The 25,800-nt window shown below is 40.5% G+C and overlaps 1 protein-coding gene across 3 annotated transcripts in view; it reads right to left on the bottom strand.

The window, feature by feature from the left end:
• The window catches only part of ELP4 (elongator acetyltransferase complex subunit 4), a 242,131-nt gene that overhangs the window by 15,014 nt on the left and 201,317 nt on the right, over window positions 1-25,800 (bottom strand). Inside the window, exon 10 of one of the 3 annotated variants that reach the window (XM_044270250.1) lies at window positions 21,443-21,500. The exons of 1 other annotated variant lie outside the window; for it this stretch is intronic. In XM_044270250.1, the coding sequence (XP_044126185.1) occupies window positions 21,450-21,500 (51 nt within the window). In that variant the 3' untranslated portion in view covers window positions 21,443-21,449. Of the gene's footprint in view, window positions 1-4,820; window positions 5,076-21,442; window positions 21,501-25,800 lie in introns of those variants that run through there. One more of the 3 variants, XM_044270249.1, reaches the window with a different exon arrangement.

Genomic DNA, 25,800 nt, shown 5'->3' on the forward strand with positions numbered 1-25,800 from the left:
ATATGCAAATTACCTGATATGAGTCCTGTAGCCGGAGATGAGTCAAGCGGAAAGGAGCCCAGCACCGCCCCGCGTCCTCCGAATCTCCTCCTTGCCGGCTGACGTCACAGAGCTGGAGCGCCGAAATCTCGCGATGCGCGAGCTAGCGCATGCGTAGTTCGTTTCCTGTGATGATGCCAGTACAGGGAATGAACATGATGCCGACACTGCGCATGCGCTAGCTCGCGCATCGCGAGATTTCGGCGCTCTAGCTCTGTGGCGTCAGCCGGCAAGGAGAAGATTCGGAGGACGCGGGGCGGTGCTGGGCTCCTTTCCGCTTGACTCATCTCCGGTAATTTGCATATCACTCAAAACAGTTTTTTAACACAATAAAAGCGCAGAGAGCTATGGGACCTGGGTACTGCAGATGTGCTAGTGGCCATCTAGCAGCCCATGTCCCCAGCTCTATGCGCAAAATCATGGTGACAGGTTTCCTTTAAATCTGAGAAGTATATGAATAACCCTTCTCTTTGTGTTCCTCTTACTCTCCACTGTCCTGTGAGACAACCTTTCAGGAGCCTCCCCCCTATGCTCTGCTGGCAACAGGAAAAAAAAACTAAGTCCCATCCCTTGGCTAAGCTCTGTCTCCTCAGCCAGTGTACTGTTGCTCTGAGGGGTGGGACATTCGTAGTTACGATCTCCTCTGGGCTCTTCCTGGCCTCCCTGAGTCCCTTACATTGAGATTAGGCTACACTCCTCCCTGATAAGCGATCCCATGAGTGTAGCGTCGTATATGAGGTTCGCGATCTTTAATTAAGGTTTTATATCTTTTTTTATATTGTTAGAGATTCCTTACACTTATGAAGTTCCTCTTTTATCATTGTATTTTATTATATGATATCTTTCATTTTACCATCAATCTATCAAATGGACCATTTTATTTTCCCACATGGACACCCCCCTTTAATTTTGGCGCCTTCTGCACAAGGGTATATATATCCAAAATCCATATATTGTTTTGTATACAATCCTGATCTGATGAAGGGGACCTGCTGATCCCCGAAACGCATAGTTTTTTATATGCATTTTATTTTATTTAAGGGTACTTTCACACTAGCGGCAGGACGGATCCGACAGGCTGTTCACCCTGTCGGATCCGTCCTGCCGCTATTTTGCCGTGCCGCCCCCATTGACTATAATGGGGATGGGGGCAGAGCTCCGGCTCAGCACGGCAGTTCGCGGTGAGAGGCCGCCGGACTAAAAAGTCGGAAATGCAGTACTTTTAGTTCGGCGGCCTTTCGCCGTGCACTGCCGTGCTGCTCCCCGTCCCCATTATAGTCAAAGGGGAAGGAGCGGTGGTCCGGCGGCACGGCAAAATAGCGGCAGGACGGATTTGACAGGGTGAACAGCCTGTCGGATCCGTCCTGCCGCTAGTGTGAAAGTACCCTAACTAAGAAAATAAAAGAAGATCCTTTCCTATGCCGGTTGTTTATGTTTTCTTGCGCCAGAAAAGGTGAACAAATCTGAAGCTGTATTTGTCCTTTTAGGAGTTTGGGCACCTCTGCCTCAAGGCAATCCACCTTGGCAGCATACCTGACACCTAGGATTTGCATTTAAACAAGCCTACAATAGCGTTGTGCCTATTCCAGCACAACCATATAAGGTTATCCACCATTTTCTTGGAGTAACATTTTTTTCCTTTGGACGTATTTACCCTATGGTGCATCTCTTGTCCTTGTCAACACAGTGACCCTTTGCCTGCATTGCTTAACAAATCAATAGGCATGGTTTAAGAGTTATCACAGGACTCAACGAGCCATGTAACAAGTACATTACAGGGATGGCTAAACTGGCCATACCCTTTCGATAGCTGTCGCTAAAACACTTGTTTGTCTCACAGCTAATCCTCCATGCATGGAGAGATGGAAGTAGCGATCCCTTTACATGGGCCAACTGACAGGCAGTCATTGAGAACAAACCATTTGTTGCCAATAACTGCCTTTCGTTGAGCAGAGGGAGAGCTGAATTTCCATACAGCAATCATCCCTTCCCTATGGTGAACAGTGATTGCTAGTGAGATCATTCCTCCCCATACAGACATAAGGCCCCTTTGCATTGCTCGAGCATCGGGCAGATAATCGCTAACAATCGCCAATCATCATTTGCCGGCAGCAGATCATGCCGTATTAACTCTGCTGCCAGCAAACAATGGTTCAGTATGGGATCGAGCGATGGCATTAGCGATAGCTCATCTTCATACTGTGGAGAAGTTCCCTTATATACATGCAGCGTTCTCCTTCACTGACCAGCAGACAATTGCCGTGAAGGAAAGCTTCCTTCCCGACAATCGTTTGCTCAATTGACCAGTGTAAAGGGGCCTTTATTGTTTGTCAGCAGAGAATCTTTGTTTACACAGAGCAATATGTTGCTGACAAATCACAATTTTATGTGACGGTTGGTCATTCATTGGGTGATTGGTGGCAAATTTACAAGGGATAATTATAAGGAATGAGTGTTCCAGGCTAGCTGGTTCCCAATAATTGCTACAATCCCTATGTAAAAGCCTTAAGTTGCTGTCAAACTCCTTTGGTGCTAGCTGAATCGCCCTATAGGCCAAAAGGATCAAGCCAGTTAAAACCCAACATGATTAACAATTCCTTCCTTCACCCAATATCTGCCATTGGGAGAAATTCAAGAAGTGCCCATACACATTTGATGGTCATTGATTATTTATCTAATGCTAATGACTGGCTTAATAATCAGTATATGTATAGTGAACTTCTCCTTTACGTTGTCCATCTCTGTTGAGGTATGATATGGACCTGGCTCGCATTCTTGTTTTCAAAAATGACAGCTAGAATCTGCATGCCAATTTTTTGAGACACATGACTGCACAGTTCAAATAAAAGTTCTACATGCCAAGCTACAAACTTTGATCCAGAAAAAAAACTAAAATGATCAATCTTCAAAAGATGTACAAATTTTCTAAGAGTGGTAAAAGGTTTTCCTTGGTCCTCTACTGGAGAAAATATCTCACAATCAACACTGTGAACATTCTATAGCTACATCTATTCAGAGACATCATGATTCCTATAGGAATCATGCAAAGTTTGTTAGGGCTCACGCCACTTATCTTCCATCATTGGTATCGCTGGTTTCTTCATATGGCAGAGAGATGCTATCTCAGATTCCAGGGCTTTAGTGAGGCCACAACTTCTGCATTACTTATAGTTTTGCCCCCAGTTCTGTTCCAAAAGCATCACAGTGGCTCAGTGGTTAGCATTGATGCCTTGCAGCGCTGGAGTCCAAGGACCAAGTAAAGCATCTGCATATAGTTTGCATGTTCTCTTCGTGCTTGCATGGGTTTCCTCTGGGTACTCTTGTATCCTCCCACACTACAAAGACATGCTGATAGGAAACTTAGATTGTGAGGGGACAGCAAGTGATGATAATGTCTGTAAAGCACTGCGGAATATATCAGCGCTATATAAGTGAGTAAAATAAATGTGAAAAAAACTCTTCCTAAAATAGACATCTTTCAGAAGGTTCAAAACTTACAGTTCTGAGAATAAGGTAGTATTTTTGCAATAGCTACTGCTAGGATATCACCAGGATATGCCGTAACATTATAATTGGCGGGAGTTTGAACTTTGGGATCCCTGCCGATCCTGAGAACTAAGGGACCCCACCCATTAGAAAATAATGATTTAAGCTCTTAGCCATCTTCGAGATGGTTCCAGACCAAGAGATTTGAACTCTTAATGATGGCCCTTTTGTTTGCTACTTCTTATGTAAACCTTTGCCGTAAAATGCAGCTCCCTAATGCACTTTTATAGGAACGAGACTGAAATGTTCTAATAGTAAATCATGGGAATGGGAGTCCAACTTCTAAGAAAGTGCAGCCTGTTCTTTAACGCAAGCCCAATTCTCCAACTTCTTCAAAAACATACGTCTATGAGTAGAAACTAAGTAAAGGAGAAGCATCTTCCAAAAAAACAAAACGACTTTATAAGTTCCTTCGGAGGTAGAGTCATTTGCCATCCTTTGAGCCAGCATTAAAATTGTAAAATGAGGTCACAAGTTGGTTCCTTCCTATTACCATAACAGAGTATTTCCAAAACCATAAACAGTTTTTCATGGCGGTGAATAAAAACAGATTTTGCTGGGAAACTGTTCCTGAATCTAATAATTATCCTCTTCATCCTCTTAATTCAGTCTCAGTGTTTTGCCAAGGAGTGGGATGGAAGCCAGTAAGAGTCGTCAGGAGGATTATTCTTATATGAGTCTCTCATCAGGAGGCTTAGCAGCCAGCAATTACCAAAAAGCGGCCCTTTTGATTTAAAGGGAAAGTTTCAGAAATGGACTAAAACGCTGAATAATGCACATGATTAGTAATTTGTAGCTGTAGATCAGGGGTTCCCCCTCGACCAGAAGTGTTTGTTGAAAAAATAATAAAAACGACACCTGTGGGGAGTTTTAGTATTTTATTTTTCTCGGGACTCAATAGGCGTTGTATAAAAACTATTACAGGGCGAGAGGGACCCGGGCAGCCTCTGTAATCACCTTCAGAAAATTTATCTGTATATTCTATTGTGATAGCGCGCTGAATAAAATCTTTTCAAGCTGCAGCCTTTATATGATGCCCTGGATTTTTAAATGAAAATGGGGGTCAAATTCTCTCATTTTCCTTACAATGGAGTGAAAAGAACAACTGGCCAGTCTTGATGGCCGCACCAGAAGGTGATTTGATAAAAGACAGACTACGAGTGAATGCTGGACTCAGATCAATGCCTTATTGTGAGCACTCTCTGAGACAAACGAGGACTGGCTACGATTTAAGCTGTGTAATTAAATTTCACACAATATGAAGCAGCAAATGACATGTAAATTATGAATGGCCGGATCCTTACTTTCCATGACACTGTTAAGTAAGGGAGGTGTAAGTGAACCATTAGATTATACCGAACTGCCATAGACTTTGAAAAGCTTGTCTTCTTGAGCGTACACAGACGGCTTTGGCAGAAGCGATGTACTCTGAGACTATTTCAAACAGGGTCGGAACAATAAGTGACCAGCCTTTGATTGTGTTTGTCCACCTAGGTATAAAATAGACATTATCGCAATATTGTACTGCACACCAAGATGCTTGGTTACTACCTAAGTGAGACATGACATGATATACTCAACTTTGCCATTGTTTGAGAAGCTGAGTACAAAAGGAATTACTTAAAGGAACTTAACCCATTCAGCCTTTTTTTTTTCTTTTCCTTTTAATAATACAAAAAGTACTAATTCAAAAATATCATTTTTTTCCCACCTGCCCAAAAATCAGAAAACGATTTAACCCCTGGTGTAGTATTTGGTCTTTTAGTTCAAAGGTGATTACAGAGTTGTCGAAGAACACCTTTAACTATGACTCCACAGCATTCCCTTCTTAATGAGGACAAATCCTTTTTTTCAGTTAAAGCTTAAAAAAAAAAAGAGGGGGAAGCCGGTACCCTTTGCAAGGCAGCTCATTAAAAATGTGGAATGCTGCAAGAGGGCTCCCTCCACATGCAGTCTCTTTCTGGTTGAGTAAGGATCACAGGCTACAACATAAATGTCCCTCTCTTCTCAAGTACTTGTTTTGCACCCAGGGCCTCAGAGAAAAGAGACACAACTTGTTAGTCAACAGTAATTTCGAAGGATGGAAGAGGATTTGGAAGTGGGGGGTGGGGGGTTGGGGTGAAAAGCTAACATTTTATCTTCCCTGGTGAGACCTCTTTGAAGTAATGCAAAAGTATCGGCCCTAAACACTTGCCTTAATAAGGTTGTGTAAATGTCCAATCCCTGGCACTTTAAGGGGATAAAAAATTCAATATATTATTTTTTCTTTTGCTTAGATTCAACACGGGCCTCTTGCAGCTTTCAAGTACTCAAGCACCCACTTCAGACGTCTTAGCCGTTCAAAACAGTAATGGTGTCAGTGAACCTAGAATACGATAAAATCACTTGAAAGGTCCCGCATTAACCCTATGTGTTTGCACGTTTTTAGATAAGTCTCTTATGAGGTGTGGGAAAAAGTTTTTTGTTAACATTTTTAAAATACACCTCCTTAAAGGAGTCTGATCTGCCAGATGCATGCTACAGGGCAGGAGAAGATTGCTATGTAGATTTATGGGAAAAGATTTAGTAGAACATGAAAATTACCGATGCTCTTTCTTGGGAGTCCAGGGGGTGGTCCTAATCAGTGAGTGACAGCTTACTCTGTATGCATGATTATACCGAGACAGTTGAGTAGGACAATCCACTGGACTCCTTAGGTCAGAAAGAGCAGATGTTTAGATCAATAAAGTACAAGTTATAAAGATTTTTCCCCAAAAAAACTATATATCAATCTGCTCAGTTCCTTCTGCTCTATAACACGATGCCTGCAGATTGGAGTGCACATCCAACGCATTTGGGCATTATTCAGTGCTCCTGAGGGGCATAGAATGAGCCATAAAGCATACAGAACTAGAAGTCAATCACCAATTAGGACCACCCACTGGACTTCTACGCACAGAAAAGTCTTCAATAAGTTTTAAAGTTCTACTAAATCTTTTCCAACAAAGATATATATGAATCTTTTCTGATTCTCCTGCTCTCTCCTGGCAGAGACTCCTTTAAGGAGAAGTATTTTAAAAAGGTAAACCAATAACAGTTAAAAATACCCACACCTTATAAGAGACTTATGATGACAAGCCACATGTGGTCCGTGCAATGTCCTGAATCCACCTTGACAATTTTCTCCATTAATGCTATCAGTAAGCATATCCATATTTGGAATAGAGTGGAGCAACCATTTTAACACGGGTGCTGGTGCTGTTTTTCATAGTTTTGTTTTTATTCCCTACACAATAACTGTACTTACCACCAGGAATATTTTTACCAAAGACCTACCCCCAAGTGAGTCATGGATTCCATGTATATTGGACTGATGGTTGCTAACAAGCCAGAAACAAATAGTTCTTTAATTTTAGACTTCTATAGAATTCTGGAATTAGTCACAGGGACGAAAAGCAATGACTGGCATGGTTCCAAAGGCAATCCTTTTCCTTTTTGGAGTTTGTATTTTAAGGTTTAAGTACTGCAATGATGTAATCTGGTGTGTGTGTGTGTGTGTGGCTTTCTGGTTTCAACTGTATCACCATACGATAACATTATCTTTTCCTTGGTGATGGGAAGAACTACTCACGAGTGCATCCATAAAGCTTGATAACACCTACGTTGCTACTCTACGTAACAGAAGGACACAAATGACTATAAAATTCTAGTTAATAAGAACTAAGGGGTCACTTACTAAATCATATGGCGTATATCTGTCAGAGATTGAGGTTATTTGCGCCACTATCTGTGACTTTTCCCTGCTCATGCCAGATCTAAAAAAGTGGCATGGTGTGGGCGTGTTTTAGGCGTAGAAAAAAGTCTTAATTTAAGCCAGAAAGGTTTTCTAAATGGCTTGTCTGTGAACGTCATTGACAGGGTATACATTTATTGTTGGGCATTTAAGACTTTCAAATAGTGGCAACAACTGTTCTTAACAACGACTCAAAAATTTCAACATAACAGGTCAACTTTCCAACAGATATCTGCTTTTGTCGTTCATGCCTGTTTGTGTCATAAAAAGGTGTTGACAGATGGCAAAAAAGGGCTAAATTCATCTTCTATGGGCAGCTTAGGGGGTTTTCAAATTCCAATACTAATTTCGGTTATGGCTAAAAAAATGTTTAACTCAAAAAAAAAAAAAAATCACTGGCTTATTTACTGCTGTTCTGTTCCAGTGCCGAGGCTCCCATCTATGCTCCTTCTGGTCCCTGGCAGCTCCCATCTATGATCACTTGCACTGCTACAGCCATTTACTGGCCTTATGTGTCCCGAAGCAGCACATGACCACAGGAACCAAGTGGTCACATGCTACTTGGGGACACACCACTACTGGGCCCAGTGAATAGTTGCAGTGTGCACATGACCATGGACAGGGCATCACACTTCCGGTCTGCCGGGGCCACTGTGCTGCAACGGGGCGGCTGTAAAAAGGAGTGACACTTTCCGGCCATAACTAAAATTGGTTTGGCCATCAGACAATCCCTTTAAGGGATAATCGTTACCAGTGGAGACCAAAATTAATAACTAAATACTAAAATAGTAACTTTCTATTAAAAGAACAAATCCAGCAAAAATTTAATACCCTGTATTATGTCTAGTTTGAATCGCTGCGCTATGCACCGCTCTCTGAGGCCCGGCATTACACAGTGAACAATTTTTTTCCACTTGTTCTTTAACATCCATTTGATCAGTATAAAAAGTTTCCTTGCAGCCACTTCACAAAAGTCTATCAATAAAAATAACTTGCAAACTTGTAGAAAACTTTCTTGAGAAGTACAACTGAAATCAAGCAATTATATTAGGCACTTAAGCAAACAAAATTTTGTAGGGGGGGGGGGGCTGTTATCATTTCATTAATTCAACACCTGCAAAAGTCAAAGCTTCAATATCCCAAAAATACCTAAAACTATCAATTACACCAGCATTCCTATCGCTTATCATTTAGTGTAAAGTATGGATTCTTTTCTATTCTTTGTGTCAAAAGGGCTGATAATTAAAATTTGATGTAAACATGACAACTATATCAGCTCGGGAAAAATACAATCTCTGCATTCATAACCAGTGAAGCACAAAACACAGAGAGAAAAATTACTATCATTAAAAAATCCCACTTATTGAGCAAGTTCCCCGACTGTTTCATGCCTTATGTGTCACTATGAATGTAATATTAAATAATAATAGTAATAAAAATGGGGAGAAAGTGAGTTTTTGAATCTAAATGATGTTTAGTGTGGTTGGAGATGTCAGTGTATGTTCTTCAACAAAATGGAGGTCAGCTGCCTAGAGAGTTGATATAAAAACAACAAACTATCAAGATTCAATTGTGTCAGGTATGGACTATGGACTTCATTTATTTATCACCTATTAATGATTAGCTGCAGAGGAGACATATAATGGAAAGTAAAAGAAATATTTTGACCAAATGGAGGGGGTAGGGGTGGTGTGTAGTGAGCAAATTGTGTAAAAATGTTGTTGTGCCATAATAATGAGAGGACTTGACATTAGCCAAATATATTGTTTTAGAGACTCTTCAAACCTAAAGAGAATATCCAAGTTCTCAAACAGCCCCCCCCATGTGCCGGGCCCTTCACAGATAATATGCTTACCCTGCTCCCCGTTTCGCTCCTTCTCTCTGTACACGGATTCTAGGGAGGCTCGTCCTCGTCCCCGCCTGCCATTGGCTGCTTTCTCCCCAAATGTTTTCATCCGTGTAGAGAGAGAAGCAGCAGCGGCGGTGCAGGGACTAGGAGCGGCGCCGGGAGCGGGGTAAGTATATAACCTGTGAGGGGCCCGGCACATTGGGGGGCTTTTTGAGAACTTGGATAACCCCTTTAAGCATTGTAAAGTGTCTACAAAAAAATGGGCGGCTAAAAGAATATGACATCCACATCTCTTTGGTGAGGTTCTGACCATTTGGACTACCCATCAATCATGAGAACGAAGGGTCATCCATTCGTATTTTTAACATACACTGCTTATCTTTTTAAGTAGGCACTTTGTGTTGCATTGAAGTTAACCCTATTTAAGTGACCAGTGGGTGTCTCGAAAGCTGGATTACCACCATTCATGTACCAATGGCATATGACATTTTTCCATGTGCAAAAGCATTAAATGAATATTTATTAATATTATTGTCCAAGCCTAAATTGACCATTAAAATGATTTAGTTAATGAGCGCCATGGATTTAAATAAATTATATTAAGTACACGTTTCACTGCAGCCAACAAGAGTAGTCTGCCCCAAGAGTTCGCACATTGTTTTGGTCATGGTTACGGATCACTGTTTTGTGGATGCATATTCTTTTCCCATGGAGCATTGCCAATAATATGCAATACCATAGCATACTTCCAGTAAGTCTCCATACAGGACTGGTCTCTTTAAGGCAATTCAGCATTTTGCCTAAGATGGATGCATTATAAATTTATACACTCGTCTTTTATGGCATGTCGAAAATTAAATTTGGCGGTACTTGCTTCTGGTGTAGGAAATATTTCACCTGGCATTATCAGGTGCTTTGGTTACAGAAAACTCTAACCGAAATGGGTTAGCCAAATATTGTTGCTAATTGGATACACAGCTTTACGGTTATAGCATATAGAGGATTCATTGGCTCCTTTCAGTATGAAAATTAATGAATTATAAGAAACGATAAAGTCTACTGCCATCCAATAATACCGTTCCAACAAGGTCTAAGAGCCTTGCCATGACCCTTTGGCCATGCTTCATGATAAGAAATGATGATTGAGGAGAAGTCCTCCACTGGTCTTTTCTGATCTCTTCAATGAGCTTCAAAGTTGAATCAGTGGCTTCACTTTGGAAAATGACTTTGCGACCTTCAACATTTCAGGATTAAAATTGGTCATACATATTTTTTTTTTTTGATCTCCAAACTAGAAGGTACTAAACAACCAAAAACTTGTACATAGAACAATTTCAGGTCTCCTAACATCTAAGTCTTTGTTCTGCTTGATTCCGTATCAAAAGTTACAATGAATCCAAGATTGGAGAAACGTTTTAGGTGGAGTTATCCTCACGTTGAAAATATCCTTTTACAGGTCAGAACTGTGAAGGCTAAAATATTGTGTTTGTTTGTAAGCTGGAATGAAGTGAGTTATCATACATAGAATATCTGGAAAAACAGCATTAATTATATGATTGAGGTTAAATTGTTTGTATACCATAATGTGGGATCAAAGTGGAGTCAAGGTGGCGCTACATTTTCCAGTCACAAATACTGTACATATAGAAGTCTCAAATTTGGAAAAACAAAAATTACTGGTACAATGAACCCATTGCATTGTGTTGAGAAACTGGGCAGCAACTAGTGCCTTGCAACGCTGGAGTCCGACCAAGGATAACATCTGCATGGAGATTGTGTGTTCTCCCCGTGTTTGCGTGGGTTTCCTCCGGGTACTCTGGGTTCCTCCCACACTCTAAAGACATACTGATAGGGACCTTAGATTGTGAGCCCCATTGGGGACAGTTGGAAGCTAATGTCTGTAAAGCTTCGGCGGAATATAGTAGTGCTATATAGGTGCATAAAATAAATAAAAAATAAACACAAAACACTTGAAGTCGAGACCTCATAGTTTGCAAGCAGAGGGGCAAACATTACCCACAAAAAATTGTATCTACATCAAAACACACATGAACATACTGATTTATTTAGACAATAGTAAACATCACTTGTACATTGCGGTAGCTAATTGTCGATATTGATGCCCTGGGTGCCCTGGCTATAACTTTACACAAGCCCTCAGCATGAAGCAGTGAACAGACAAGATGGGGTTGTAAGCAAGCATTAGCCGCTGTTAGCTTCCCTAATCACATCTATGGGCTACAATGGATAACCCACCCCCCATGAGGGTACAGTGACGAGGGCACGGCAAAGTCACAATGCACATCACTTACACACTCTGTCTTTACTTTGTTTTGTTTAGCAGGTCAAAAATATGGGGCCTAAGAGCCTTATTTTGCAGACAAGGATCAAAGATTCGCAGCTCAGAGGGGAATCTATTGTTTAAAGCAAAAGCATTAGTTCCTCTTTAGCGTCATACTATATGTCCTGCAATTAATTTTACAACAAAGATGCTGGTCCTGACTGGGGTGGGTGCTATAAAAGAAGCTGGAGACTGCTGAACAAAAAAAATATAATTAGTGTCATAGAAGATATGATAAGAAACACAAAAAAATTAAAATAAAATCAGTTCTCCGTGGGATAAAATCAGTTTTGAAAGTAGAAACACAATTTGTAATGAAAAAGTTATAACGCTTTACATAGAATAAAAAATTACATAAAGTAGCTTGCTTATTGTGTTCATATTAAAATTTTCCTCCCCTTTTCATGGATAGAGATTGAATTGCACCCAAACCTATTTTTGCAACTTAAACGTAAAACATCCTTAAAAGGAGTCTTCTAACAATAAGAAAACACCCAATGAAAAATAATACAGTTTGCAATATGCTTACCTCTTCTGCTTCCTTGACTGCTAATATCCGCATTTTGATAGGTCCATAGTAATGTCGCATGACCACTCAAGTCAATTGTTGGTTGACAAATGATTACACGACAATCACAACATGGAGTGAAATCAATGGCAGAGGAACATGGGAGGTTCTCAAAGGAACCACTAAAGGCAGTAGTCTAGAGAAATACTTTAAGAAGATTACTGTTTTTCAAAATAAAATAGTTTTATAGTTTTTGTTTTTTTTTACTACTTTAAAAAATTGCCATTCAGTTTTGTTGTGTGCCCACACTGCCTAGACACTTCAAAGAATCGGTTATGCAAGGTTTTCTACAGTCGATTATTATCATTAAAGGGGTTGTCCAGATTCAGAGCTGAACCCGGACATATTCCCGCTTTCTTTCACCCAGGCAGGCCCTCTGACATGATCATCAGAGCAATTCATTCTCCTTTGCCCTGTGCTAAATTGTGCAGGGCACAGGCATTTTCTGGAGATCCGGTGATGTCCCGGGCTCTCAATGGGTAAGCTAGGCGGAGACGTCAACGGCACTAATGGACAGGCTTTAGTGCTGCCGTAGCCTGTCAAATACCCTGCTCATTAGTGCCGGTGATGTCACCTGGGAACACTGCTAGGCGGAAGCTTCCGCCTAGCAGTGTAAAAAATATGAACAAACAGCCCTTGCCCTGCGCAATACAGTGAAGAGCAAGAGAGAGCATCGGAGCCTGAAATGCTTTGATGCTCATATCAGTGAGGATGCCTGGGTGAAAATGGAGATATGTCCGGGTTCAGAGCTGGAAGATCTAAGAACTGGAAGTTCTTAGATCTCAGTCCAAAATCAAAACTGGGCCTCCCACCTATCACCTGTCATTTATAACACTGATGTCTTCTCTTGTGACAGAGGTCTGTTTGGGCATCTCCAGAACCAGAGTCAGGGTGAGACTGTTACCTCTGCATGCCCTACAACTACAGCCAATGTTGCTTCTCAAGCGCATTAATAAACGATGCACGACTTCCCAATTCACAAAATAAGAAATTTGACCTCGATGGAAACTGGATTGTTACAACCACTAACAAATCAAAGTTGTGGTCCTGATATTGAGAGGATAGTTCTCATGGTAGGGAAAACTATTCTTATGCATGGTCAGCTTACAAAGTAAATATAATAATGTATGTTAATGTGCAAAATGGACAAATAGCCTAAATGTGGTTGTAAAAAATACATTGAATATGCCTAGGATTAACAAAAAAACTATGGAAAAGTAACTTAACAAACAAGATATAGAGTCAAAAGAAAGCTCTAAACGAAGAAAAACTGCATCCTTGAACCAAGAGTACACTTAGTGATAATGTATTTCAAACGGCACAAAGGACATCTATGTATATTCTATGTATAATAAAACAAAGGCAGTCATTAAAAAGGTTTCTTTCCAAAGAACAAGCTATGAATGTGAGGGACAATGGGAATGGTGACAAAGGGCAGCCTCTACAATGGAGGCACTTAAGAGAGGGTTTTCATTAGATAACTTCAAAGCCTTACACTTTGCAGCCTATTCATGTCTTCTTAGCGGTGGAAAAGTTACCGTAATGAAGTGGAGTTGAAAGGGGATAAAAAGGAGTGAATTTAATTTATCGTCCCCCAAAAAATAATAATACAGTATGTATAGTAATTTTTGCACATTAAAAATATTAAGCATAAGCATAAAAATGAAGAATTTAGGTCAAGGAAATAATTAAAATACTTTGAATATTCTTGAATATCCAATAGATCAAATTTTTGAAGCAATGAAAACAACTAAAAATATTCCTTGAAGTCAAAAAAGGTTTTCTCCACCACCTAAATAGATTTTATCTGCATACTAGTGGCTTCATTTGCGTTGACACGTTTGTGTTAGCAAAATCCCACCTAAATTAACATTAGATGGAGAATTAGCCCCCAGGACATGCTAACGTGTTGTGAAGATGATGTCCCTACTTAAAGATGGTAGTGTAAATCGGCTGTTCATCCGCTGTATCTCATGCACCTGCATTTAATAACAAAATAAACCTTGAGAGCCAAAACAATATGTGACAGAAATAATCAATGAGTGCATATTCTAGCCAGTAGACAAAATCTCCAACATTTCCATGTCAACATTAGTAAATACAAGTAACAATGGTAACTGACGTTTTTTGGGGCATTGCTTGCTGGAAGATCAAGAAAGAATCTTTGACTACCTTAGCACAGCCTATGGAGTCTGATCCTTTCTTATCAGCAAAAATCTTTGGATTAGAACCTTTTAAAGCCAATATTGTTTGTGCTTTTTTTTATTACTAGACCTATTGGATTTTCAAAAACAAAAAAAAACTGACTTTATGAAACTGATATGAGAGATGCATCTCACAAATCTCTATTTTGAAAAGGGAGATTGTTAGGTCCAATGTGGAAATGAGAAGACTCACAAAGCAAAACTAGAGCGTGCCACCTGTTTTCTGTGAAGACTCACAAAGTGGCCTCTTTTAAAGGAACAGTAGACCGAGAAGTAAAGGATAAAAGTAAACAGGAGATCAATTTGCTCACACTATTAGGCCTCTTTCACACATTACAGAATAGTGATGTGTGCTGTCCATGGTCTCCATAGACCGATCACGTATCCATTGACTTTAATGTGTGTGCTCACACATCAATGGTTTTCGTGACACCACGGAAGCAGGCCCTATTTTGGCACTGATGCTATCCATGTTTTGTCCTTGGTTTTCACAGACCATTAGTAGGAGATTGTATGGAAATAAATTTTCAGCCCAGCAGTGTATGTGGAATACAGATGACAAAAAATGGACAAACGGATGGACCACACACGGATCCTTCATGGACATCTTCCTGGATGAACCACTGACCATCTTGTCATGGATGTCTTCATGGACATGGATGTGTGAAAGCGGCCTTAGTCTGTCTGCAATCTCCTTAGTCTTGTAGAGATTCTGCAGAACATGAGATAATTTCTTGCTGATCTGTTCCTTTTTCAGCTGGTAATTGGCCGAAGGAGCAGGACTTAATCTTTTTGTTCTCCTGCAGGTAGGGAAGAGAAGCCAGATTCTAGCTTCAACCTGCTGTCTTACAGTCAGGTACAGGACAGTGAGGAGGAGGGCAGATATGGCTGAGCTCCTCCTGGGACACAAAGATCTCTCTCTCTCTATATATATATTTCTCAGTTTTAGGGCTCATGCACACAAACATATTTTTTGTCCGTGTCGGTTCCGTTTTTTTTTTGTTTTTTTTTGCAGCCCATATGCGGAACCATTCACTTTAATGGGTCCACAAAAAAAATTTAATTACTCGGTGTGCATTCCGTTTCCACATGGCAGTTCCAAAAAAAGATAGAACATGTCCTATTCTTGTCCATTTTGCGGACAAGGATAGGGATTGTTACAATGGACCCGCAAAAAAACTGATGCAATACAGATGTCACACGGACGTTATCCATAGGTGCGGGTCGCAGAACGGGGCCCCAAAAGTGAAAAAGGGTCCACTGCACATGTACGCCGTATTCTCCATTTACTCCTATGGGAGTTCTGAAAATAGACAAGCGAGCATGCTAGGCTATTTCTGAAAGGCCCATAAAAATGAACAGAGGGCGCGCGTGTGCCCACAGCTTCATTCACTTCTTGGTTGGCTATTTTTGCAACTCCTATAGAAATAAATGGAGCAGGGCTGCGCATGCTTGTTGCGCTCTTGTTCACTTTGGGGTCTCTGTTCTAGTAAGAGGTGTGGGTCCCAAAGGTGGGACCCGCACCTATCTGACATTGGTGGCTATCCTAGCGATATGCCACCATTGTCTGAGGTGAGAACACACCCCTTTAAGAAGCCATGACAGGAAGTAGAAAACAGGGAGTGACTTCAAAAAAATATAAATAAATAAATCACTTACTTTTCTAATAATAATAATAATAATAAATAAATAAAAATTGAATAATCACATATAGGTTGTTTAAAAAGTTGTTGGAAGTGTCGCTTTAAGTATTAGTTGTCAAAGTAGATGGGGCTGGAAATACCTTGCTGGTCAGTTTCAAATGACCAACCTCCCAGCTGTCTATTTTTGGCAGGTCAGCAATGTCAATAACAAAGCCTATGTCACAATGCCATGTCACCTATCTTATGCGCCTTCTCACTGACATGAATAGTTGGGTTGGGGGGGTTGATCATTTTAGGAAGTTCACCTATTCAACTACAATGCCTCCCATCTGTCTATTCTGATGATTGTTTGCTGTCAGTACAACATTTTGAAAACTGCAAAAGTGCTTCTACTACATTTGAATTCATTGCCAAAGTTCGGGAACGCTAAAGCTCTATGACATTGCCGACTTTAAAGCCAAACACATATCTGTATAATGGAAACCACCAGATATGAAAAGATTAGGTTATATTATATACCCTGGCTTACATAACTCTGTAGACTATCTGCTTATAACCCAGTGATACAACTCTGATCCCTTTGGCTTGGCCTACAGACAGACTTGACATGCAATAACAACTAATGTATTTACAGTTATACGACTTAAAGGGGTTATCCTATAATTAATCTGAAAAATGAAAATCAGACATCATATAGTACGTGACAACCTCTTTCTAACAAACTTGGAACCAGCCCTGTAGCTCACACGAATACAGAGATCTCCCCATCCAGTGCTCCAATTGTTCTGGTACATTTATTTCAAGCTGGCAGCTCAGGGGACGTGCCCTTTCTGCTGCTGATGGCACTTGAAGGATGGAGCTGAGCATGTGCGTCCGTCTCAGTGAGCAGGACAGAGAAATTAGATAAAGACCAAACAGCAGATGGCGCTATACAGATAGATTTCATTGAATAACTCAGTAGCTATAAAATATTTTTCATTAAATGCAATTACAAAAGTATTCAGATCCAGGTGCTGGTTTTAAAACTGTAGAATATTTTTTGTGGGGCAACCCCTTTAAGTTCCACTTATTTCCTCCTTTTCACTTCATATTGTATATCACGAGACACATGAAAGTTATACATTCCCTTGGAATGTAGCTGATGCTCTACAGAAACTCTTTCCTAGCCCCAACCCAAGGTATCGAGAGCTACAACAAATTCAAACAGAAAATAACCAAAAAAATAAGACACTTAGGGCTATGTCCGGCTGCCAACCTGACGTGCTCCTTAATGTCTCTATTTCTCGATTTAGCATTCTGTAAATGAAACTTCTAAGACACTGGCCACACGCCAGCAAGCAGTTCTTTGCCGACCTAAGGAACTCTGAGCTCCAGTAACTGGAAGCTGAATGTCAAAATGAAACACAGACGTTAGTTTGCTAACCTATAAACATTGTTAAAGTCAAAAACTCAGGCGGTGACACACAAATAAAAAGCAGAAATGGAAAAAAATATAGCCCAAATATTTCTAAACCCAATGTAAATGAGAGATAAGAGCAATAATAAAACCAGAGGACAGTTAATAAGAGGGGTTGTCTCAAAAGGATGTTATGGAAGGTGGTCCACCACTTGGGTTGCCACTCTAGTGGACATTTCCCGTTCAGTGGCTTCTGCAGAGGAAATGTATGACCAGAAGTTGCTTCCCAGAGATAACAGCTGATCACTGGCAATCAGAGATCCAGGAACTCTACAAGGACTCTAAGTTTGCGATCAATCTCACAATTCAGTTGTCAGGGATAATCTTGGGACTACTGCTGCTGGATGGGACTGTGATAAGATATATAGTACATGCATGTCCACATACCAGCCCAAGTGCCATCAATGTATGACCAGTGGGGTCTGAACTCTGGACTCTACACTGATCCTGAGAATAAGGGACTGCATGGCTGGTGTAAAACTCTGTCCCCTTCATCAAAGCGGCGTTACAGATCACGGAGCTGTACAAGATACTGTGGTTGAGTTAATTCACTTGAATGGGGCAGTTCCCTGCATAGCAGGTGGTCAGGAGCACCGCTACGTAGAGGAAAACAGACTCCCGTCACCCCCACAATCAGCTAATTGAAGAGGCCGCAACACTCTGGCTTACCAAGCACAGCTCCATGTATAGTGTAGTGGCTGTGCTTGGTATTACAGCTGAGCCTCATTGACTTGAGGTTCGCCTAGGTCATGTGACTGATGAGCGTGACGTCACATGGCCTAGGAAGAGGCGTAAGCGCTCACTAAGCACCTCAGCCTCTTCATACAGTTAATAGGCGGGGTGCTGGGAGTTGGACCCTCGTGGAACTCATATTGATGAGGATAGGTCATCAATATGTAAATCCTGGAGAACCTCTTTAACAATTTGCATGTACAGTATGTCATTGATCTCTTATCCCAGCAAGCATTTCACATGCAAAAGAAAAGGATTCATTTCAGCACAGAATTGGGGTTGCGTTATCAAGAACAACAGGAATTTTGTCTGATCCCCAGAATCACATCCAGAGAGGTGTGGAGTGGTGGGGGTTGACACAATGGGATATATAATTGGTGCAATTAAAGGGAATAGAACTATAGGGGGCAGGTATTGGTATGTACATAAATTCATGCTAAAAATAAAGCCATTTTCAAAACCCTTCATCTACTCAGCAAAGTGCCCACCTACCAGGAATTCCTCTTGAAAAGACCCCTCAGACTCAGATTGTGACAGTATGTCACATAACATGTTATTAACTATGAATATGCATGACTGTACTATGAAGACCATAGCGGCTGACAGCTCCATCCAGGAATAAATAAAACTAGTTCAGATACAGCAAATATCACAAGAAAGCAGACAGCTATGCGCTGGGTCTTCTGATTCTGCAACCAACACTGTCTTTACTCAATTCAATCCTAGCTAATGACACCATTAGTGTTGTGTCTCCCAATACCATTCCATTCACAGAAGTCCTAACTGGAGTATATTGGCTTTATTAACATAGTCTCATTTGTAAAGATCAAATAGTAAACTGAGAGAAGAAGGGACCTACCATATGACTAGCCCACCGCTTAATATAAAATGTGTGAAGTCATCACATGGAATCTTGGTGATGTCCCCACCTGTCCTGACACCATGAAGTCAAGCTGGTCACAGATATTCCATAATTAAAATGGAATAATTAAAATGTTGTGAAAATAGGAAAACCCAACCTGGTTGAACTCTGTACCTACAGCATCAAACATTGGGGAATCATGAAGCATGCCGTATAGCTATTGGATTTAGCTGGTAGGAGCTACTGATAAATATAAAATGTCTAAAAACAGTATTTGTCTGAACTATGTATAAGCCTATGCAAGATGATAAAAGTTTAAGGCATAGAATTTGTTTGAAGTTTGGAAGTCCTATCAGAGCTCTAGTTTAGACCTCAAGCATTAGACACCTGAAGTTCTCTCACAGGACAGGAAGAATGTCATGGGTCCAATAACAACAACTTTAGTGAGAATGTAGAATATTCATACATGGACCCTCCTCAAAATTAGTAATGGTATAGAGTGATATTTCTACACTGGGTGTCTAAAGGTGTCCAAGGTGCGTGGGAAAAACTATTCCTAGTTCCTGAGGTGCATCTTTGTACTCACCCCTTACCATTTCCTCCTGGAGAGGAAGTGTGAAGTACTGACTCTCTGCACATCACCACTGCTGGCCAATCAATGGCCCCAAGGGTGATGTGTGCAGGTACAGCATATGACTGCTGAGCCTCAAAAGTCACCATTGAACGGTGATATTCAGTAGTACTTCACTGATTCCTGAACCTGATGAAGGGGCCCTTTTGGCCCTGTTCACATTTTTTTCAGATAAAAGTGTGATCCTAACTACATCAATTATACCCATAGCCACCTCAATCTGACTCCAAGTTGCCAGCTCTTGTGACATCAACACTGACGTTGCTCAAACAGACTGGTTTAAGACTAGGGTCCCACTGGTACCCGTTGGGTCACCTTGCAAGGTAACCCATAGAGCAGTGCAAGTAGACTAACAGCATCCACATGGAATGGCAAATACCAGTGTACCTACTGTGGGTAATTACCAAAATAATTCTTCAAGCCACATGGCAATGACCATAAGATAATCACATCATAGGGTCACACAGTTGTTACTGCTACTAAAGTGTCCCTGTAAATAATCCAGACTTAATGTCCCCAAAGCCCTCTTCACCTTGGTCCTGCAAATTTGAGCACCCAATCAGCAGCCACTTGAATGTAGCTATCTTTTCTTCGGTCAATATCATCTGTCAGAGACTGACTCTGCTAAAGTCTATTGGGAAGATCTGATCTATGATCTTTTCTATGAAAGAAGACATATGACTGAAATCTAGAAACTGATGGCTGTAGCATTGGGTAATCATAACCTACACAAAAGAGTCCCTCAAAGTGCATGTGACTTCAGATCCACCCTGCAACAGTCTATAAGATACCATTCATGTAACAAAATACAACAAATACAAGCTTAGGCTAGTTTCACACCTGCGCTAAAGCTATCCAGTAGCCTTTCCCGGCAGAGGAACAACCTGCCGAAGTTTACCGTATATAGCCAAGCTGAATACTGCAGTTCACCACCTGACCCCATTGATTATGACTTTAGCGCAGGTGTGAAAGTAGCCTTACCCATGTGATATTTTTCTTATTTATGTTAATCAATTTGCATAATGAGCAATAAAATAATATTCAAAACCTTTCTTAAATCCACAAGGAGCAAAAGTTGAAGATGATGGAAAGAAAAGAACAAAAGTAAATTTTCTACTTGATTAATCACCTTGTGAAAGCTGTGATCGTAAAGACTTTGCCCATTCGGTTTCCATATGCTCTGTTGTGATTCATTAAATCTGTGCAGTTTCTAATTTAGACAGTCCCTCAGCACCCAAGTTGTTATTTTTTTTACACTTTTGTACAGTATAAATTAAGCATTCTGCCACCAACACAATATGGTAAAAAAAAAAAATATGTTGAAGCATTAAAGACAATTATCAACACGGACAGGAATATTCTACCACTCATTTCACAAACATTTAATTTTCTGTGAAAGCAAACACATATGCTTTCTTGGCAAGCAGTGAGGATAAACAAAATATGGTATGATGTCATGGATGTAGAAGCCAGCAGAATGCGGTGGAGAGCGGAGAAAGCTTCCACTTCACATGGTTCTTTGTGACCACAAAAAAGTGAGTAGAGACTGAACCTAAGAGTGCAAAGATCATCACTTGAGCTAAATTGGTGAACAGCAGACAAAACTCTTAGAACACTTAACGCAGCTGAGCAGCTGGGCAACTGGGAGGACAACAACATTCAAGGCAACGAGGAAAACACCCGCCTTCTCTTAGCTTGTCCAAGCATGCTTCAATTAATCTTCAAGGATTTACAAGTACTTGACATTGACACCTTTACACAATATCATGCATGTACACCACAAGGAAGTCATGCTTTACCTCCATGTCAAATTTTAAATCGTATTACACACGTGCCAAAATTTACCACCGCTTCTGGCTGAAATGAGAGGATGGAAATCTGTAAGAAGATTCAAGATGTAGACATTGCAGGCTGATGACAAAGTAGTTAATGAAGTATTCCAAGAGGTCCACATAGACCAAAGCTACAGATGCAAGGCTTTACATGTTCAACTAGCCAATTTAAAATGCACAACCACAGAATATACTATGCATTTATGATATGGGAGGCATCCATCTCTGAGACCCCTCCATAATGTCAAGTGAAGTGGCTGGAGGCAGTCATGTCTGGATGGACAATTAATAAAGAGGTAGCTCGCTCCATTCAAGTTATGGCAGTTTCAGAAATACCAACGTCTAGGTGGAAAATCTCTTTTAAAGGGGTTGTCTCCACACCAATACATTTTTAGAAGGAGGTTGCCCTGCTGATATTTCTTGGAGAAACTGCTACTCATATACAGTCAGGTCCATAAATATTGGGACATCGACACAATTGTATTATTTGTGGCTCTATACACCACCACAATGGATTTGAAATGAAACAAACAAGATGTGCTTTAACTGCAGACTATCAGCTTTAATTTGGTATTTACATCCAAATCAGGTGAACGGTGCAGGAATTACAACAGTTTGCATATGTGCCTCCCACTTGTTAAGGAACCAAAAGTAATGGGACAATTGTCTTCTCAGCTGTTCCATGGCCAGGTGTGTGTTATTCCCTCATTATCCCAATTACAATGAGCAGATAAAAGGTCCAGAGTTCATTTCAAGTGTGCTATTTGCATTTGGAATCTGTTGCTGTCAACTCTCAAGATGAGATCCAAAGAGCTGTCACTATCAGTGAAGCAAGCCATCATTAGGCTGAAAAAACAAAACAAACCCATCAGAGAGATAGCAAAAACATTAGGCATGGCCAAAACAACTGTTTGGAACTGTTTGTGAGAACGGTGAGCTCAGCAACACCAAAAGACCTGGAAGACCATGGAAAACAACTGTGGTGGATGACCGAAGAATTCTTTCCCTGGTGAAGAAAACACCCTTCACAACAGTTGGCCAGATCAAGAACACTCTCCAGGAGGTAGGTGTATGTTTGTCAAAGTCAACAATCAAGAGAAGACTTCACCAGAGTAAATACAGAGGGTTCACCACAAGATGTAAACCATTAGTGAGCCTCAAAAACAGAAAGGCCAGATAAGAGTTTGCCAAACGACATCTAAAAAAGTCTTCACAGTTCTGGAACAACATCCTATGGACAGATGAGACCAAGATCAACTTGTACCAGAGTGATGGGAAAAGAAGAGTATGGAGAAGGAAAGGAACTTCTCATGATCCGAAGCATACCACCTCATCAGTGAAGCATGGTGGTGGTAGTGTCATGGCATGGGCATGTATGGCTGCCAATGGAACCGGTTCTCTTGTATTTATTGATGATGTGACTGCTGACAAAAGCAGCAGGATAAATTCTGAAGTGTTTCGGGCAATATTATCTGCTCATATTCAGCCAAATGCTTCAGAACTCTTTGGATGGCGCTTCACAGTGCAGATAGACAATGACCCAAAGCATATTGCAAAAGCAACCAAAGAGTTTTTTAAGGAAAAGAAGTGGAATGTTATTCAATGGCCAAGTCAATCACCTGACCTGAATCCGATTGAGCATGCATTTCACTTGCCGAAGACAAAACTGAAGGGAAAATGCCCCAAGAGCAAGCAGGAACTGAAGACAGTTGCAGTAGAGGCCTGGCAGAGCATTACCAGGGATGAAACCCAGCGTCTGGTGATGTCTATGCGTTCCAGACTTCAGGCTGTAATTGACTGCAAAGGATTTGCAACCAAGTATTAAAAAGTGAAAGTTTGATTTATGATTATTATTCTGTCCCATTACTTTTGGTTCCTTAACAAGTGGGAGGCACATATGCAAACTGTTGTAATTCCTACACCGTTCACCTGATTTGGATGTGACTACCCTCAAATTAAAGCTGACATTCTGCAGTTAAAGTACATCTTGTTCGTTTAATTTCAAATCCATTGTGGTGGTGTATAGAGAATTTACGATGTAACGCAGACTAGAAATTGAGATGTTCTTTCTTAGCAGCTTTCTATGCTGGCTTCCTATATGGTGGTTTCAACTGCATGATATTGGTCTCTCAACACCAATACTGTATATTTTTAGAAAGAGGTTGCCCTGCTGATATTTCTCGGGGAAAATGCTATGCAAGCTAATAGGTGACCATGTAACACAGACACTGCTGAATGCCCTGAAATGGGGGTGCTCTTTCTTAGCTACTTTCTGTGCTGGCTTCAACTGATGTCTATGTGCCAGTAAGGTGGTAGAATTTCTGGGTTAATATTAGATTTTTGAAAGATATACTCTCTTTAAGGGAAAGGAAGGTAGTGGACAATTCATCATGTCCACTATAACAACCCTACTGTTGTGATAGCTAACTTTTATTGGTCTTCTGATTAGACCTCCTAGTTGCTACTCTTGTGCAGTCATCACTTGATCCTGATACTTTTCTGGGGATAAAAAAAATTAAGTTATAGTGAAAAGTGTATACCAGTCAGAGAGACTACATAATGCCCAAAAATAAAGCATTACAACCTCTTCCTCCTCCATTTTTCATAATCTTTCATCTGCTCTAGTTCATCTCTCTTGGTAACATCCACATGATTTCCAAATTGTTGTAAATCCAAGTGGTGTACTTACATCACTCTTTAACAATTATATAGAGGCTTATGGAACACAACCTATCACAATTTCAACTAAGCCCTTATTGCAATGTCAACCAAAACCAATGTTCATTTAATTCTGAAGGCCCCAAGGCATACAGTTGTTGCTTTTTGAAGATTACCCAACCTGTTATCCAAGGTATGTGAAATGTTCTCCTCTTGTTTTAATCAACAAATGTCCTTAGGGAACTTGTGGCTTGCCAAGAAGAGGTGTTAAAGAGAGTGCCTGCCATGAGACTCACATTGTGCCATTATCTCTGCCATCTAAAGTGGCAGGGTGATTAGTAAGAGGAAAGTTCTGTTCTCATTGCAACCGCCCTTGTTAGGCATAACAATAAAATCACTTAATATTGTCTAGGTTCCACAGATGATCAATCAGGTTAAAAATTTAGAGGCCAAAACACCACCTTGAACTCTTTCATATTCCAAAGAATTTTTGTAGTGTGGCAGGGCTCATTATCCTGCTGAAAGAGGTCACTGCTATAAGGGAATATGGTTGCCATGAGGGGTGTAGTTGGACTGTAACAATGATTAGGTAGGTGGTACATATCAAAATAGCACCCACATGAATGCCAGGACCAAAACGTTCCCAGCAGAACATTGCCATCACCCTGCCTCTGCTGGCTTGTTTTCTTTCCATAATTCATCATGATCCCATCTCTTGAACAGTATTTATGGAGCACACCCCAAACAATCTATCCAATTAGCCCACAGGTTATATAACCCAGTTTCCTAAGGGTGGCATTACACTGCCCAATCTGATGGTGGATGCTGATGGATGATGGATTTACAGTGGATATAAAAAAATTTTTTCTTCCCTCTACCTAAAAGATTTCAGTTTGTTTTTCAACTGAGTTGTACAGTTTATGGGTAACATTAAAGGTGGAAAAAGTTCTGAAATGATTTATCTTTGTCTCATTTTTTTACATCACAGAAACCTGACATTTTAACAGGGGTGTGTAGACTTTTATATCCACTGTAGATGTCTGGCAGCCCCCTGGGTATCTGCCCACTAGGAAATTTCCCTACAGGGTCGATGGCCAATCCGCCCCTGCCCAGCAGCTTGTGCAGACACCCGGCCTCCAGTGATCACTTAATCGCTAGGACTGGAGCAGAAAGTGGCATTGGTGCTTCCTGATCTGCATACACACCAATTTGATTTACACCATTAGTAAATCAGAAGCTTAAGATTTACGATTTGGTTTGTTTTTACCTTTTCAATCTTTACATAGTCCTAACTTGCACGTCGTCTTACTTTTACAACATGGAAAAAATAGCACAGTTACATCGGCGCAGTAAATTCTTTATTTTGCCAAAATTTATATTAGCATATTTTCACCACAGTATAATTGTGGTCAAAGGTTTCTTATAGAATTCCACAATAATAACAATAAAAAAATAAATCAAGAAACCATTTTCTAAAACTTATTAAAAATACACTGTGGCAGAATAAAAACAACCCACAATAAACTATTAATGACAGGAAATGTTAATTAATTTCTAATTCTCTTTTCTATTATTTGGATTTCAGGAAGGTTGATTGGACTTGATCCATCACTTTATGGAAAATTAATTATTTCGAATACACGCGCTACTTTATGCAGCCCCCTTTG

The sequence above is a fragment of the Bufo gargarizans genome, chromosome 10 (genome assembly GCF_014858855.1).
Source record: "Bufo gargarizans isolate SCDJY-AF-19 chromosome 10, ASM1485885v1, whole genome shotgun sequence".
Lineage (NCBI taxonomy): Eukaryota > Metazoa > Chordata > Amphibia > Anura > Bufonidae > Bufo > Bufo gargarizans.